Raw genomic sequence first — 14,922 nt, 5'->3', positions numbered from 1 at the left:
GCCCTGGCTCAGACCCCACCTTCCTCACCCGGGACCAGCAGCTGCAAGGACAGCCCTGGCCAGGCCCGGGGCCTCCTGTGCCCGCATCCTGGCTGGGCCGTGGAGTCCTGGGGACCTTGAGTGAGTCCCTTTCACTCTGGGCCTCAGTTTACCCAGCTGTACAAGGAGCGGGTCCAACCGTCCCTCCAGCTCCTGGCAGCGCTGAAAGCCGAGGCCAGCTCCCCTGCCCCGTCTGGCTGGTGGTTTCCGCGGGAGCCAAGGGTCTGGCGAGATCGTGGTCACGGGCCCGGCCAGCTGAGGGCCGCTTGGGCCCATGCGCGGGGGGGAGGCCGGCCCCTTTGGGCGGCTGAACCTGGGCAGCTCCGCCTGGCATCATGCGGTGCCAGCGACCTGGCCATGGGCACTGAGGTCGTGGGTGTGAAGGGTGCCCAGGACGAGCCTGCAGGCCTGGACAGCCGCTCGGAGGCCGTAGTATGGGCAGAGGATGAGACGCCAGGCCTCGAAGCCCCCTACCCCGCGCCCTCCGGGAGACGCCCCAGACCCAGCCAGACCCGGGGCGTCTTCCCTGCAGCTCCTGGGAGTCTGGGACGAGCTTCGCGGCTGTGGGGGGCTTCCCGCCGTGCGGATGGGGGTTCTCAGCTCCTGTTGGTGTGAAGTGCGGAGCCCCTGGGGCGGACTCCGCTGGGGGACTTTCCTGGTGGCCACAGTGGGCTGGGCGGGTTGCTCTCCCCCCCAGGCCTCAGCGCCTCATCTGTACACTGTGGAGAAAAGTGTGGGGATGAGGCAGGGGTGGCTCCGAACCGCACCCTCCGGGGGCCTCCTGGGGATGGGGCTGGCACTCACCTGGCCTGGCCCCGGGGCAGTGGGCAGGCCTGACCTCTCCCGAGGTCACTGGGAATTGCAGGGGCAGGCCCTGGGTGGCCGGCCTCTCCTAGGCGGGGCTCCCGGTCCAGTCTACCCCGCTCCCCACCTTGGGCCTGGCCTCCCCGCCCGAGGCCACGAGATTCGCCAGGAGACCCTGGGGGTCGTCGCAGACCACCAAGGAGGGGGCGGCACACGTGCGGCGTCTGCCCTGGACAGGACGGAACTTCAGTCTGGCCCATCGCAACCCCGCAGCCGCCACCCTCCGCGCCGCGCAGGCCCCAGCGTGCCGGGGCGGGGGCTGCAGCGCAGGCCAGGCTGGCTCAGACGGGCGATGTGGGAAACGAAGCCGAGTCCCCAGGGGAGGGGAGAGAAGAGAGGGGAGCTTAAGTGCCCAGATCGTCATGAAGCCTGCGCGGTGATTTATGGGGGCCGGCGGGCTCTCTGGCCAGCCCCACCCCCTCCGCCCAGTCCCCCGCGCCCCGGAGACACACGGGGGGCGGGCAGGGAGGCCAGCAGGCGCCACCCAGCACCCAAGCTCTGCTTTGTCTCCTGGGAACAGAGCCCCTCTGTGTGCCGGGCCCTGCCGGCTCGGATCTGGGGCGACCTCGTGGAACCCCTGCGTGCTCCAGCTGGGAAGTGCCAGCCCCGGAGGCCGAGCCCCTCTCGCAGCCTGAATGGCAGAGTCTCCCCCGACTGGCCGGGCTGCCGGGCCGGGGGTGGCGGGGCCAGGGGCAGCCTGGGCCGTGGGCAGGAGCAGGGAGGCGCATCTTTCTGGCGGGGCACGGTGTTCCATAGCCAGACAGGGTGCGGCATTTCAGGGGGGCTGGCCCAGGTGCCACTAAGGGCCGCGCTGGGACTCTCCTCTGCCGTGACCACACCCGGCTCCTCCCTCCTGTCATTCCCAGGTGGCCCTGCCCCCCATCTCTGGAGTCATCCTGACTCCTCTCCCTGCCACACCCAGACCAGTCTCCAGCCCTGCGGTTCTGCCGCCTCTTGGCATGTCCCCTCACCCGGCTGGATGGTGCCCGAGCCCTGCCCAGCTCGCCCCCACCCACCCCTGCGGGGCTCCGTCCAGCCCCCAGCAGGAGTCCAGTCTGCCACGGGCCTCGCCCAGCCCTGCCTCCTCCTGGAAGCCCTCCCTGCTCTCCACCTGCGCACTGCCCTGAGGCCCATGGCCTGAGCCAGATGGGGGGTTCAGCATGTCCGCCCGGGCCCCACAGGGCCCTCCGCCGGCGCCGGCCTGTCGGGGCCCCCTCTGGGAGCAGCCCTCGAGGAGGGACGGCCCAGAACCCGGGACTGGAGCGGAGGAGGAGAAGCGCCACTCCATGCTCAGGGCCGCCGCGCCTCGCCCTCGAGTCCAGGAGCTGCGAGAAGCAGGCAGATACGCCACTTTCCACCCGCGCAGTGGGCTCCCCGCAGGACTGCCGGACAGCGGGGGACGGTGCCGTGGGGCCAGGGACGCAGGAGCCCCGAGGCCTCGGGACAGCGCCTCCCCAGGCGGGTGCCCCCAGGCGGTGCTGTGGAAGGCCAGCCCCGAGGGGTGCAGGCCAAGCCGTGGCCCTCCCCGTCCTGGGTCAGCCTGCGGGAGGGTCGCCGTCACAGGCAGAGAGGCGCGGCGGCTACTCAGGGCAGATGTTCCGGCTCACACATCCCTGTGTGGGCCTGTTGCCTTATCATGGCTGCGGGGGTCCTCAGTGCCTCCTCCCGGCAGTGGCCAGCTTCTGCCAGGGCTCCCCTGGGCCAACCCAGTGTGCTCTGTGGGCCCTACACACCCTTGTCTCCCCCCTTGGCCTTCATGGGTCTGTGGTGGCCAGCGGTCAGGGCCCAGCGGCCCGCCAGGGCCCTGGTGGCGGTGCTCAGCCAGCAGCCAAGTCTGGCAGCTCCCCTAAGACCCTCTAAACAGCGCCTGGGAAGGTCACCCCAGCCTGTTTCCCCATGATCTCTGATCACTTGGTGGCTCTTGGGGAGGTCAGAGGCCTGCCTCAGGCATGGGAAAGCTCCCCTGGGCTTTGGCCTGGACCCCACTTTGGGGGAACGTTGGGAAAGATGAATGCATAATGACAGAGGCCCTCAGTGCCTGTCCGCATGAGAAACGGGGTTGGACGCACCCCCGGGGCTGGCGCCTGGGCGCAGGGCCTGTGGGCACGTCTCCCGGTGAAGTGGGGCGTCCACTGAGAACGACTCCAAGGTGGTTTGCGCTGGGGTGTGTAGGAGGTGGGGTTCCCTGGTGGCCACTGACCCCTTTTGCAGCTTCCAGGGATCTTGTTCCACGAGCTTGTACTCCATTCCCAGTGGGGAAAGTCATTTAGATGACAGAAGTGACCCCATGGGGTAAATTGATCCCCAAAACCACCGCTGCGTGTTCCCCCAAAAGAGACCGTCATACAACGCACTGTCCTGGGGGGCAGCACCGACCTCTTGGCACTTCCAGGCGTGAGGGCGGCGCCCTGCCGTGGGGTAAGTCCTCCGCGAGCCTCTGCCCGCTCTCGGGCTGCATCCGGCGTCCGCGAGCAGGAACCGGCCTGGCACCCTGCGGTGGCAGAGAGCACGGCCTTTGGGTCAGACCCCGGCTCAGCCAGCCTGGGTGGGTGCGGGACGGACACGTGTCTGCCTCCCACCCGGGATGCTGCTCTCAAAGCGTGTTGTCGGCAGTGGCCTTGTGAAGACCTACTGTGTGTGGAGACCCGCTGTGTGTGCCCTCCGGCCCTGATGATGCTCTCCCGCGTCGTGGCCTTCTCCGGCTCCGGTGTCAGCGGAGTGGCGGGTGTGACTGGCGCTTTTGCAAAATCTGAAACGGCGCAGAGGCCAGGCCCCTGAAGGCTGCACAGCGGAAGGTTCTGTGTGTCCCGTTGGGCTCAGGAGCCCACGCCCCTCCTGGCGCTAGCAGCTCTGGCACCAGCTGCCTCGTCCCGCTTCCTGGCCACACCATCACCAGGAAGCTGTCGGACCCTGGGCCCTGCAGACCGAGGTGAGACCACGGGAGGGACTTCACATCCCTGGTCTGCCAAACACATCATGTGTCTGCCAAACAGGCTGGAGGGGGTGGCCGCCACAAGCTCGCCCATCCCTGGGGTCCTGGGCAGGTGACCCCAGGGGTCCCGCATCTCGTCCAGAAGTGCTCCGGCGGCTCACCAGCGCCTGGCCGCTTCCCTGCACCCGACCTGACAGGGCCGAGCCTGGCTGGACACCACTGCTGGGCTCGCGTGCCGTGGGTCTGGACCCTGCGGATCAAGTGGGCGTGGTCTCCTGCCCGGCGCTCCCGCCCAGCAGCCAGCCCTCAGGTGGGTCCCGTCGGCCCCCTGCACTGGCCCCTCGGGGTCTCCCCAGGCCATCCCTGCCTGGGGAGTGCTCACTGGAGGACGAGGCCCAGGGCGGCTTCCGCAGGCAGCAGCTGTTTGGGGACACGTGGCCCCAGCAGCCTGCGCGGGGCTTTCTGGAGCGGGTCGCAGGGAGCCGACCGCGGCCTGCGTTTCCCGTCCCCGTCAGGGAGGCGGGGACTGCCCCGAGGGGCACCGCGGGGTTCAGGAGTCGGGGGCTGTTCTGAGGATAACTCAGGCGATAGCTGCTTTGTCGTTCTGAGTTAATCCCACCTTCTCCCAGTCAGCCGTGTGGCTTCCACTTCCAGACGGCGCGTCTTTCCCGCTGGCCTGTTTGCTGGGCCTGGTCCCTGCCGCTCCTTTCTGTGAGGTCATCCATCTGTGGCTTTTCCTCCGATGCTCCCGGGCCAGGCCCCCATGGCCCTCCCGTGGCTGCCGGCGTCGGGGTCACGGCCGGCCTTGCCTGTAACTGGGGCCGAGGCCGGGAGACGTGAGTGGCTTGTCCAGGCGCACAGGTCAGAGCTGAGACAGGAACCAGCGGCCCCGCAGCTGGGTTCAGGAATGTTCTGGAATCCAGGGTCAGGGAGGCCCCTCCCTCCAGGCATCCTGCTGGGCCCAGTGCTGGTGCCAACAGGTTCAGCCCCAGCCCCGGGGGGCCGGAGCCTCCCAGAGGACAGACTGAGTCTGGAGAAAGCCCGTGAGCTGCGGGGCTCGGGCTGCCAGGGCGCGGCCGTGGGATCGGGTCTGGGGTGGTTCTGGTGCTGGGAGGTGGGGGAGTCGTTAGAGCCCGTTGTCGCCTCCCACATCACAGGGAGGGGCCCAGATCAGAGAGGGCAGCCCTGTGCCTGCAGCCACACAGCACGCAGAGGAGGCTGGTGGACCCCACCCAAACCGGCCTCCTGAGGGATCCTGGAACTTGAGGGGTGCCCCTGAGGAGCCCCAGTGTGTAGTTCACATGTGACTGAGCCGGCAGGGCAGCCCTGGTCACCCCTGCCCCAAAGCACCGCACGGCGACCAGTCGCATGTTGAGGCTGGCCCTGGGAGGCCGGGCATTCCTGGGAGCGGCTCACATGCAGGCAGGACGTAGGGCCGAGCTGGGCCATCCCTGTGTGCCGAGCACCTGCAGGGCCTCCCGCATGGGGCCCCAGTGGTCACTCCCATCCTGGGGGTGGAGGGTTAGTGTGTGCCGGCCACACTGGGGAGCAGTGAGAGCAGCGAGTACGCTGGAGGGAGGTGTCTATCGACGCTGCGTTGAATTCAGAGGGGCGCCCTGGCCCCAGCGGCCCCCCCCCCCCCGCGCTGCCCACCAGCTGTGTCTCGGGCGGAGCCGGGGCCAGGCCATACCTGCTGCTCTGGAGTGCTGTCACCTGTCAGGGTGAAGCCCGCCCGCCCGTGGGTCCAGCGCTGGTTCCCTGGCCGCCGCCTGGGGTCCACTCCCCACTTGTCCCGGAGCTTGGCGCCTGGTGTCTGATGCCAGGTCGGCTAGAATCACCCCAAATCAGTCGTTTGCAAAGCAGGCGCTGGCCCATAGCCACAGGGCAACGCCCCTCCCTCCCCGTCTAGGAGCTCGAGCTGATTGCTGTCCGGAGGGGGCAGGGCACATGTACCGTCCGCTCCCGTGCTGTTCTGGGGCGTCCCAGTCTGATCTTTTCCTGCCCCAGCCCCCCTTCCTGCAGGCTGCCCCACTCATGCTTGGCCTGGGCAGAGCTTCTAGAAAGGAGGGTGTGCTGAATTTCTCACCCCCGTGAGTCTGTCCAGTGACCTCCAAGATTCCCAGCCATGGGCAGGTGGACCAGTCTCGATTTGCTGTTGTCACGACCATGAGCCAGTCCTGCTTGTGGCAGGAGACAAGCCCCTGGTCCACTATTAGACCTGGAGAGCCTCGACCCAGGGGGCCTCCCTGGAGGAGGTGTCCTAAAGGATGGTGGGCATTAGGCCTTTGGTGGCAGAAGAACGTTCCAGCCCCAGGAAACAGTGGGTGCCAAGGGCGGGCTGGCGTGGGGGTTGGGGGCTCTGACAGCGTGACCTCACTGTGCCGGAACCGTTGCCCTTAGCCCCCCGGCTTTTCCTCTGCAGACGCTGGAGGAGGTGGTGGCTGGGCTGCCCAGAGCCAGTGGCATGGGTTTGGCGTGGGTGCACGTCCAGCGGGCACCGGGGCAGGGACGCACCAGCCATTGGGCTCTGCTGGCCACCCACTCCCTCTGTCCAGGTCCCTTGCCTGGGCCCGGGCACCTCGTCTGCAGCCAGGACTGGCCTTCCCGCTGGCCGCTGTCAGGGGCACCGGAGACACGGGACCTGCTGACCTGACTCCTGGGCCCTCTTGTGTCTTGCAGGATATGGCTGGTCCGCAAGCGCCCCAGGAAACTGAGAGCCGCCGTGGCTTTGGGAAGCCCCCAGCACGCACCGTCCAGGTACAGAGGGCTGTGCCCTGGGCCTGAGCAGGGAGGCAGCCCGGGGGGCGGGCGGGAGAGGCATGTGGACCCATCTCTTCGGAGTCCACCCCAATCTGGCCTCGGCTGTTGCATGGGCTTTGGGGGGCCACGGCTGCTTCCTGGGAATCTCGTTTGCCAAAGGAGCACCCCGACCTCCTCTTGCCTCCCTCCCTGGCACTGGCCCCAGCAGGAGTCGGGGAGGGTCTGGCCTGGCACCCCTGCTGGCCACCACTCTGGAAGGTGAAGCCCACACAGCTCTCACCAAGCCTGTGGGCAGGACGGGGCCTGGGGGTGATGGTGTGCTGGTCGGCCTGCGTCCTGCCACGCCAAGCACATGTGTCTGTTACTCACACGCACACGAAGCTTCGAGATACACACACAATGCAGAGGATAAAAATAAACAGCTGAGGACACTGAAGCAGAGAGAAAATCAGAGGAAGGGCCGAAAGAAGCCATGTCATGTAGCCACCGCCAGTTCAGCTCTGAGCTTCCCAGCGGCCAAAGCAAGGAGGGAAAAACCCCCTTGCAGGAGCTGATTTTCAGGAGGACCATCCTCATCAGTGATGCTGAGGAGAGCTGCCCAGAGGCCTCCAAAGCCCTGGGGAGCCAGGGGCAGGCAGGCCGGCCCCTGCTCTGCAGCCCCCTCAGCTACCAAGCGCCTTCCCAGCCTACAAGCCTAGGCCCGGGTTGCGTCTCTCTGGCCCCCAAACCCACATCCCTGCAGCCACATCTGCTGCCCCGGGAGAGCAGGGACCCAGCGGCCAGGTCACAGGGCCGCAGGCTCAGGGGCTCTGTGACCTCCCGGCCTTAGGGTGGGCTGGAGCCCAGGGAGCAGCACTGGACGCCGCCCTCGCCCGCGGGGCCCCCTGTCAGGACTCAGCCGCTCCTCTCCTTCCAGGTCTCCGCCTCCCAGCGCGTCGTCCCAGGGACGCCGGAGCTCTGGTGGGACCATCAGGACCTCAGGTCAGTCCAGCGCTTTGAATGTTGAAGCTGGGGCCACGCCGCTCCTCCCCCACACCCACGGTGACCCCGGTGTGCACACGGCTCTGGGGACAGGCAGGCGCGTCCCCCCGGGGGCTGTCAGCAGGGTCGCGCCTGCCTCCACCTGCCTGCCCCAGCCTTCCGCGGCCCGGGGTGGGCAGCCGTCGGGCGGCAGCTCCCAGCCGAAGCCCACGGGGTCCTGTGCGCCGCCCGCGGAGGCTCCCTCGACAGGGAGTCAGCGCTGGGTCCGTGGGGGGAGGGCTTGGCAGTGGGGGGACATGTAACCGCAGGGCGGTTCCCGGGCTGTGGGGGGCAGCAGAGATGGGGCTCCGTGGGATGGGGGACCATGGTGCTGGGAGCCTGCCCCCCACCACACTCCGGCCTGGCGCCCCCCCGCAGTCCCCCGCTTGCCCTACTCCCCCAGGCAGCAGCTGCCTGCTGGGTCCAGAGGTGCATCCTCGCCAGAAGGTGCCCCGGTCCCGACCCCGCGCCAGGCGGGCGGCCACGGGCGGTCCCAGAGGAGGCCGGGCTGGCCCTCTTGGTGGGGGCGGCAGGGGTGCGGGCACAGCCCCTAAGGCCCAAGACCTGGGATGGGGTCTGGGGCATAGAAGGGGCGACCGGAGGAGAGTGGACCATCCAGGGAAGGACCTGGCTGCCCCACTCGGCGAGAGGGTGGAGGGTGAGGGGCGGCTACGGGCACACGTCCATCCAGGGCCCAGTGGGTCCATCCGGTGCCCGGTGGCACCAGCGTGCCGGCAGCCCACTCACTGTGAACATGGCACCAGTGGAGGAGCCCCCAGCCTGCGGGGAGGTCCCCTGAGGTCCCTGGGGCCACAGCAAGGCTGACTTGTCACGCCCTCCCAGAGCAAGAATGCTCCTGGGCTCCAGGGGCGTGAGGTCCCTGCCGTCCTGGTGGCCCCCAAGGCCTGGTGCACGCTGGGGACAGGGCGCCGAGGGGGCCCTCACTGGGATGGCCCAGGGGCGGGCTGGGAGCTCTCAAGGGGCCTCCCGGCTCGAGTGTGTGGGGGTCCCGGGGTCCTCTGCTGGCCTGGGCGCCCAGACCTGGCACGCACACCGCCCCCACCGCAGGGCCCCGCTCCGCACACGTGGCATGTGCAGCCTCAGACAGGGACCGAGCAGCATCGCTCCGTCCGGGGCCCGATGCCCTGCTCTAGCAGGTACGGTCTGTGCCACTCGCCCGCCTGGCGCTGGGGTCTGGAGGGAGGTGTGTCTTCAGGGGGTTCCCAGGGCTGAGCCCCACCCCGCGCCGTGGCAGGAAGACAGAGACCTCTGGTTCTCTCCCTCACCCTGAGGGCCTGGGGCCTGGGGCGGCGGAGGGTGGCTTAGTCTCCCAGAGCTCGTCCTGCCTGCAGGCCAGGGCATGAGGGGAAGGACCGAGCCGCAGGGGTCCGGGACCAGATCAGGGCCTGCCAGCTGGGTGCGCCGGCCTCCTCGGTGCAACACACCCAAGGCTGCCCATGTTTGCAACGACTTCGGGCAAACAGGCCTCAAACCCAGGGCCTGTCCCCGCCGAGGACTGCTTTCCTGTCGGGACAGTGGCGGGGACACAGGAGGTGGGGACACGGCACCCCTGGCTGTGCCACGTGGTGGCCCATGGCAGGTCCCCAGCCCCCGCCCCGAAGGTGGTGGCCAGGGCCTCGAGGCCGGGTGAGCCCAGGAACACAGCAGGCAGGGCCGCCGTCCCCCGGTCTATGAAGTGGCTGGACCCTGCTCAGGCTTCTGCCTCCCTTGTGGGTTCTTCAGGCCTGGGGAGCCCTGTGGACCGGCTGGCTGCCCTGCTCCCGAGAGGCCCCCAGGCCCATGAGTGTCTGGTGCTGGTGGCCCCGCCTGGGGCTGGCCTGGGAGGCTGGAGGGATGCGGCTTGGGTGCGGCCTCTAGTCCCGCTGGCGTTTCCTGTCCTGAGCCCGGCCTGGGCAGGGGGGGCCGCTAGGCTGTCCAGTGGGTGCTGCACCAGGTGGAGCACAGCGGCCTCTCTGGCCTCCTGGCCAGAGCCGCCCTGACCGTGAGGGCTGCCCGCAGGGGCCCTGGGCCTGGCATAGGGTTTTCCTCTGGAAGGAGCCAGGCCTGGGAGGCCCGGAACCCATGTCCACCCTCTGCTTCCCCTCAGTGGTCACTGCCCTGTGCCCACCTCCGCTGTCCGGCAGGAGGGCCTCGGTGCTGCATCCTGCGCGGCTGGGAGCTTGGATAGGAGGAAGGTTCCGGAGAGGGTGCCGCCCGCCCCCACTCTGGCCAGGCCAGCCCGGGTCTCGGCATGGCACAGGCGGCCACCCTCCCAGGGTGGACATCCCCTTCCTGCCTCTGCAGCGCCTCCCGCCCGCCCTCTGGCAGCCGCTGCCTTTGTCCTCTGAGGGCTCCATAAAATGGCCGCCGCAGCCCTCCGCCATTTTGTGACTGAGGCTGCCGGCGGCCTTGGGGGAGGGAGACCGCCGGCCGGCCCCGGGGGCCTGGACGGAGCGCAGTGCCAGCCCCGCCCCCGCCCGGCCCTGGCTGCCCCAGGCTTGGCAGCAGTCGACGCCTTGGCAAGGTGGTCCAGGCACCCCGGCGGTCACCCGGCCCTGCCCGGCCCCCCTCGCCGTCCCAGGCCTCCCTCCAAGCAGGCGGAGATGCCGCGGCTGAGCTCTCAGAGGCCGTAATTAAAGCCACGCTCTGGAGGGGCCTTCGCAGGCATGGCGGCCGGTGTGGAATAGTCTAGAAATAGAGCTTGCCCAAGGGAGGGCTCCTGGGCACTCCAAGGACTGGGCTGGGCCGGGGAGGGCAGCAGCACCCCCGTCCCCCTCGCCCCACCTGCCTGAGGAACCGTGGACCTTGGGTCTGGACGCAGCAGCAGCCAGGGGCTTCCCGGAGGAGGTGAGCTGTGTGCAGAGCGGGCGCTGCGCCCGCCAGCCTTCCCTAGGGCCTGGGCCAGCTGAGGGGCTGCCCTGTGAGGTCCTCGCACCCGGCCCCCAAGGGCGCCTTCCAGACGGAGCCCCTCCTGGGCGCTCATACCCCGAGTGGCGGCAGTCCCAGGAAGGAGTGGTCGTGCCGGGCAGGACGGCCGTCTCCAGGGCCATCTCCCAGCTGGCCACCGCGTGTGCTGTGCCGAGCTCCAGGGTTGGTGGGAGCTGCCGGCAGCCTGGCGTCCGAGCTGTGCCCGCCAGCAGCAGGCCCCTCCGGGGAGCAGGCCCCAGGAGCCACCGCCCAGGCTGTGCCAATGGCAGCCGAGGAAAGGGCGGTGTTGCAAAGGGGTTGAGGCCATTTCTCGGGCCGCCGAGGGTGGGGACATGCTGCCCCGTGTGGCCAAGGGCGGCCTGCTTGGGACACCCGGGCCCAGCCAAGCCCCCCAGGCTGCACGAGGAGGCCCCCGCCCTTCCCAGACACCCTCTCTTTGCGGTTCCCGAAAACATTCCAGAGCTGTGGAGTGAGGCTTGCACAGGCCCTGCCTTCCCTCTGGGGAAACCCAGCAGTGGACAGGACGGTGGGGCTCTCCGCCAGGGCGGTGTCCACGCTCCCGGCCAGCCAGCAGGGAGCACAGGCCCCGGGGCAGGAGCCCCCAGCAGGGCTGCTCCAGGCGGGGCGTTCTCAGTGTGGGCTGCATCTGCTCCACCCCGGCCTCGCAACCCAGACCGTCGGCTGAGAATATTTTCAAACATGCGCCTCTGAGGCCAGTGTCTGGTGGCCTGGTGCAGAGGACACCTGGGGCGTCAGGCAGCTCAGCCCCGCCGGAGCGGCGCAGCCCACCACCCACGGCCCTCCAGGCACGCCCCTCACGGCAGCGCTCGGGCTGGCTTCTGGCCCCGACAGCAGGAGGCAGAGGCTGGGGGCGCTGGCCACGCGCTGGTTGGCCCACGCAGGGTGCTGGGCCCCCAAGCCAGGTGTCCCCCACTGCTGCGGGTGTGTCTGCAGAGCGGGGCCAGATCCCTGGTGCTCCCCAGCCAGTGCCAGGCCCCCCACTTCTCCTGGCAGCCTGAGAACAGGACCCCACCCTGAGCCTGTGTGCCTCTGGCCGCTGGCCGGGGGGATAAGGCAGGACAGCCCCGCGCCTGGGGGCAGCGGCCGGGGCTGGGTGGGGTCCTGTCTGGGGTCTGCGGCCAGCTACGCCGGAACCCGAGACGGGAGGACGCAGTGACCCGCCCGCCCTGACCCGACCCGTCGCCGATCCACATCGTGGACCTTCCACGTTCATTTTTATTTTCAAAGACTTGCATGGAACGGCCAGTCCTGACGGCAGGCTCGTCGAGTGGCCTCAGCGTGCGCCGGGGCTGCCAGGCGTGCAGTGGGCCCGTGGCCGGCCCACGGCGTCATCGGCTTTGTGGGCCTCGTTGCAGGGACACCCCAGCCCCGGGGCCACCCCCGCCTTTTCCCAGACTCACCGTTGGCACGGCCTGCCGAGCAGAAACACTGGCTGCTTTATGGGGAGAAACCTAATCGGGGCGGGGGGCAGGCGTGGGGGTGCCAGTTCCCCGTGGCCCGGAGCCAAGCCCGAGGTGACCGTGGGGTGACACCACCTGTCTGCCTCGCTCGCTCCAGACATCCGCCCAGCCTGCGAGGGCACCTGCCCACGAGCCTCCGCGCACCTGTCCCCGCCTGGCTCCTCCCGGCCCTGCCCAGGGAGCCTGCACCCCGCGGCCTCCGCCCCAGGCTGCCCCGCCCCCCGGCTAGGAAGCGCCTCCAGGTCCATCTCAGGACCCTGCCCTGCGCCCGGAGAGGGGGGGGCTCGGAGGCCACAGCCACTCTCTGGGGTGTTGGCAGAGGCCCTGGCGAACCGGGCCCATGGCCCGCGGGTCGGGGTCCTTCCCCAGACTTCAGACCCAGAAACGTCGGTTCTGTCTCCCCGCACCCCACAGGCTCGGGCTGAAGGACGAGTCAGCGTCTGGGGGCGGCCCAGACTGGGGAGCCTGCGGGGCATAGTCCCGCTGCCCGGTCCCCAGGGACCCCCAGCCTCTGTGCGCCGGGAGGGCGTCGCGGTCCGTGAGCGCCCCCTGCTGCGGGCCTGCCGGGGCGCGCCGGGAGCCTGTTCTGGACTCACCCGGTCCCGAGGCCTCCCGGGGAGCAGCTGGAGAGATGGTGGGCAGAGCCCGAGGGGCAGGGCGACCGCGGAGCCGAGGGCCGCCGGCCACGGACACCCGGGCTCTGGGCGCGGCAGGACCCTCCACAGGAGCCTGACACCCCGGCCCTGCTGGCGGGCAGGGACACCCGGCGTGGAGGGGCTCCTGGCTCGGGCGCCTCTGCACACCCCCACCCTCCGCCTGCGCCCCGGGGGGAGGGAGCCAGGCAGGATGGCACGTTCTGCTCTCAGGCCCAGAGGGGGCCCGGCCTTGCCCGGGCAGTGCCCCCACCTGAAGCCACCTCACCCCTGGTCTTCCCACCACCCTCCAGCCACCCCCAGCTGACCCTCCTCGTCTGCCCTCCTGTAACCTCCAGCCCTGTTGGTCCCTGCAGGTCCCCCTGGCCGCCCCGTCTGGTGGGCGTGGCGCGTCGGGCAGTGACCGGATGGAAGAGGAGCTCCCAGCTGCCCCTGCCGCACCGTGAGGACCCCGTCCGGGGGGCCCAGCAGGTGCCCCGCCCAGGCTCGCCGTGCGGGGCTGGGTCCCCGAGGGTGCCTCCTCCTCCCCGCCTGGCTGTGAGGCGCCTGTGAGCACCGCGCCCCACGCCCTGGCCGCTGCCACGTCGGCAAGTCCGAGCTGGACAAGCAGAGACCAGATAAGGGAAACCAAGTCACACCTGCACCCCCAGGCTGGGTCCTGCTGGTGCCCCCAGCCCCACAGCTCGGAGTCGCTCTCAGATATTCGGGGCCCAGACTTTCATGGAGGCTGAGGGTTCTGAGGCTTGCCCTGTACCCCTGGGGTACACCTCCCGACTGGGGTTCCATGACTCGTTGTCACAGCGGTCCTGCAGGAGACACCCCTCGCTGCAGAGGCAGGGCCCAGTCTGGAGGGCCCGGGGGTGAGACCCCCCCGAGCCGGGCGCGGGCCTCTGCACCTGCGTGTCCCTGTGAGCTGGCGGCAGCCTGGCTTTCGGGGTGGGGGGACTGCCCGTCCGCTGTAGCCTGCGAAGCCCATGCTCCCCTGGGACCCCAGGAGGTGGGGCTGACCGTGCCCTCCAGCCTGAGCAGGAGCCCCCAGGGGGCATCCCTGGGTCCCTCCAGAGTCTCCAGTCTGCCGCCCCCCAAACCAGCCTCCCATCTTGAAGGAAAGAGCAGCATCTGGACTTGGGGGCAGGGAGGGTCAGCGGGGCGGCAGGACCGCCTCGAGCCCAAGGGGGGTGCCCGCCGGCTCCGGCCTCAGCACCCCAGCAGGTGAAGGGAGTGGCCGCTGGCCATGGCGGGGCCCAGGAGGCTGTGCTGTCAGAGGAGGCTGTCCAGGGGACACTCCCCCAGCCCTTAGCCTGTGCTGGCCTCCCACAAGGCAGCCTCGCGGGGCTCCTGGGCTGAAGGCCCCAGGGGGCGTCACGGCCACTCCTGTCCAGGCGGGAACCCCCAGTTTCCCAAGCCCCTCCCCCTCGGCCCCCGCCTTGGCTGCCCTCGCTCTCCTCCCGCCTCCTGGTGCTTTTCTCCTGCAGGGTCCCCCAGGACGCCAGGCCGGCGGCCGCTCCTAGAGCACCGGAGCTCCTGCGCCGCCTCCCGCAGACGCCTCGGAAGCCGAAAGCCCCCGCGGCGCCCCGCCACGCCCTTTGGGGTGAGGTAGTAGGTTGTATAGTTTGGGGCCCTGCCCTGCTCTGGGTAACTATACAATCTACTGTCTTTCCTGAAGTGGCCGTAATGTCGACGGTGGACGCGTCCCGGACCCGCTGGGCAGGGGGCGGGGGCGGGGGCGGCCGCGCGGGGCGGGCAGGGACGCCCTGAACGCCGGGCACGCCGCTGGGAGGCGGAGCAGGTCCCGCGACCTCTGGCTCCGTCTCCTCTGCAAAGCGCGGGTGGAGGAGGATGGAAGGCGAGGCCGCGCGCGGGGTCCGGGCAGACCCTGCCTTCGTGTGCCACCCCCACCCGCCAGGCCCACGGGCAGCCTGGGTCCGGCCGTGCCCTCGGCTGCCTCCCTGCGCTGGGCGTGAGGACAGGCGGCGACTTGGCTGGGCAACACGGCAGCGCCCAGGGAGACCCCCGGGCCAGCCCCAGAGTGTCCCGTGTGCGTCCTGCTGGCGGTCAGGCCGCTGGGCGGCAGAGCACCCGCCGCCCGGGCAGGGGGAGGTGGGCTCACCCTCCCCAGCGGGAAGCAGGCCTGCGACCACCGTGGGCCCTCCCGGTCTTCCAGCACCCTCGGGTAGCTGACGGGAAACCGAGGCAGCGCCTACACTTCCTCCTGCCCTGCGCCTGCCCAGCCCTGCGCGCGGGT

At 70.0% G+C, this 14,922-nt stretch overlaps 1 protein-coding gene across 3 annotated transcripts; it reads left to right on the top strand.

Annotated features, from left to right (window-relative positions):
* Positions 1-484: 484 nt before the first annotated feature.
* LOC129145924 (uncharacterized) lies at positions 485-14,362 on the top strand. Of its 3 annotated transcripts, XM_054695971.1 has the most exons (3): positions 485-6,592; positions 7,512-7,576; positions 13,034-14,362. In XM_054695971.1, the coding sequence occupies exon 1, from the start codon at positions 485-487 to the stop codon at positions 2,042-2,044; it is 1,560 nt and encodes a 519-aa protein (XP_054551946.1). In that variant the 3' UTR covers positions 2,045-6,592; positions 7,512-7,576; positions 13,034-14,362. The 3 variants fall into 3 exon arrangements, with proteins under 3 accessions (XP_054551946.1, XP_054551945.1, XP_054551947.1); XM_054695970.1 differs by lacking the exon at positions 13,034-14,362 and having other exon boundaries at positions 7,512-7,721; XM_054695972.1 differs by lacking the exons at positions 7,512-7,576; positions 13,034-14,362 and having other exon boundaries at positions 485-3,321; positions 3,517-3,531.
* Positions 14,363-14,922: the final 560 nt, after the last annotated feature.

This window comes from Talpa occidentalis, unplaced genomic scaffold (genome assembly GCF_014898055.3).
Source record: "Talpa occidentalis isolate TD23 unplaced genomic scaffold, MPIMG_talOcc4v2.1 talOcc4.16, whole genome shotgun sequence".
Lineage (NCBI taxonomy): Eukaryota > Metazoa > Chordata > Mammalia > Eulipotyphla > Talpidae > Talpa > Talpa occidentalis.
The sequence above is the reverse complement of the archived record's forward strand: the minus strand, read 5'-3'. Positions and strand labels throughout refer to the sequence as shown.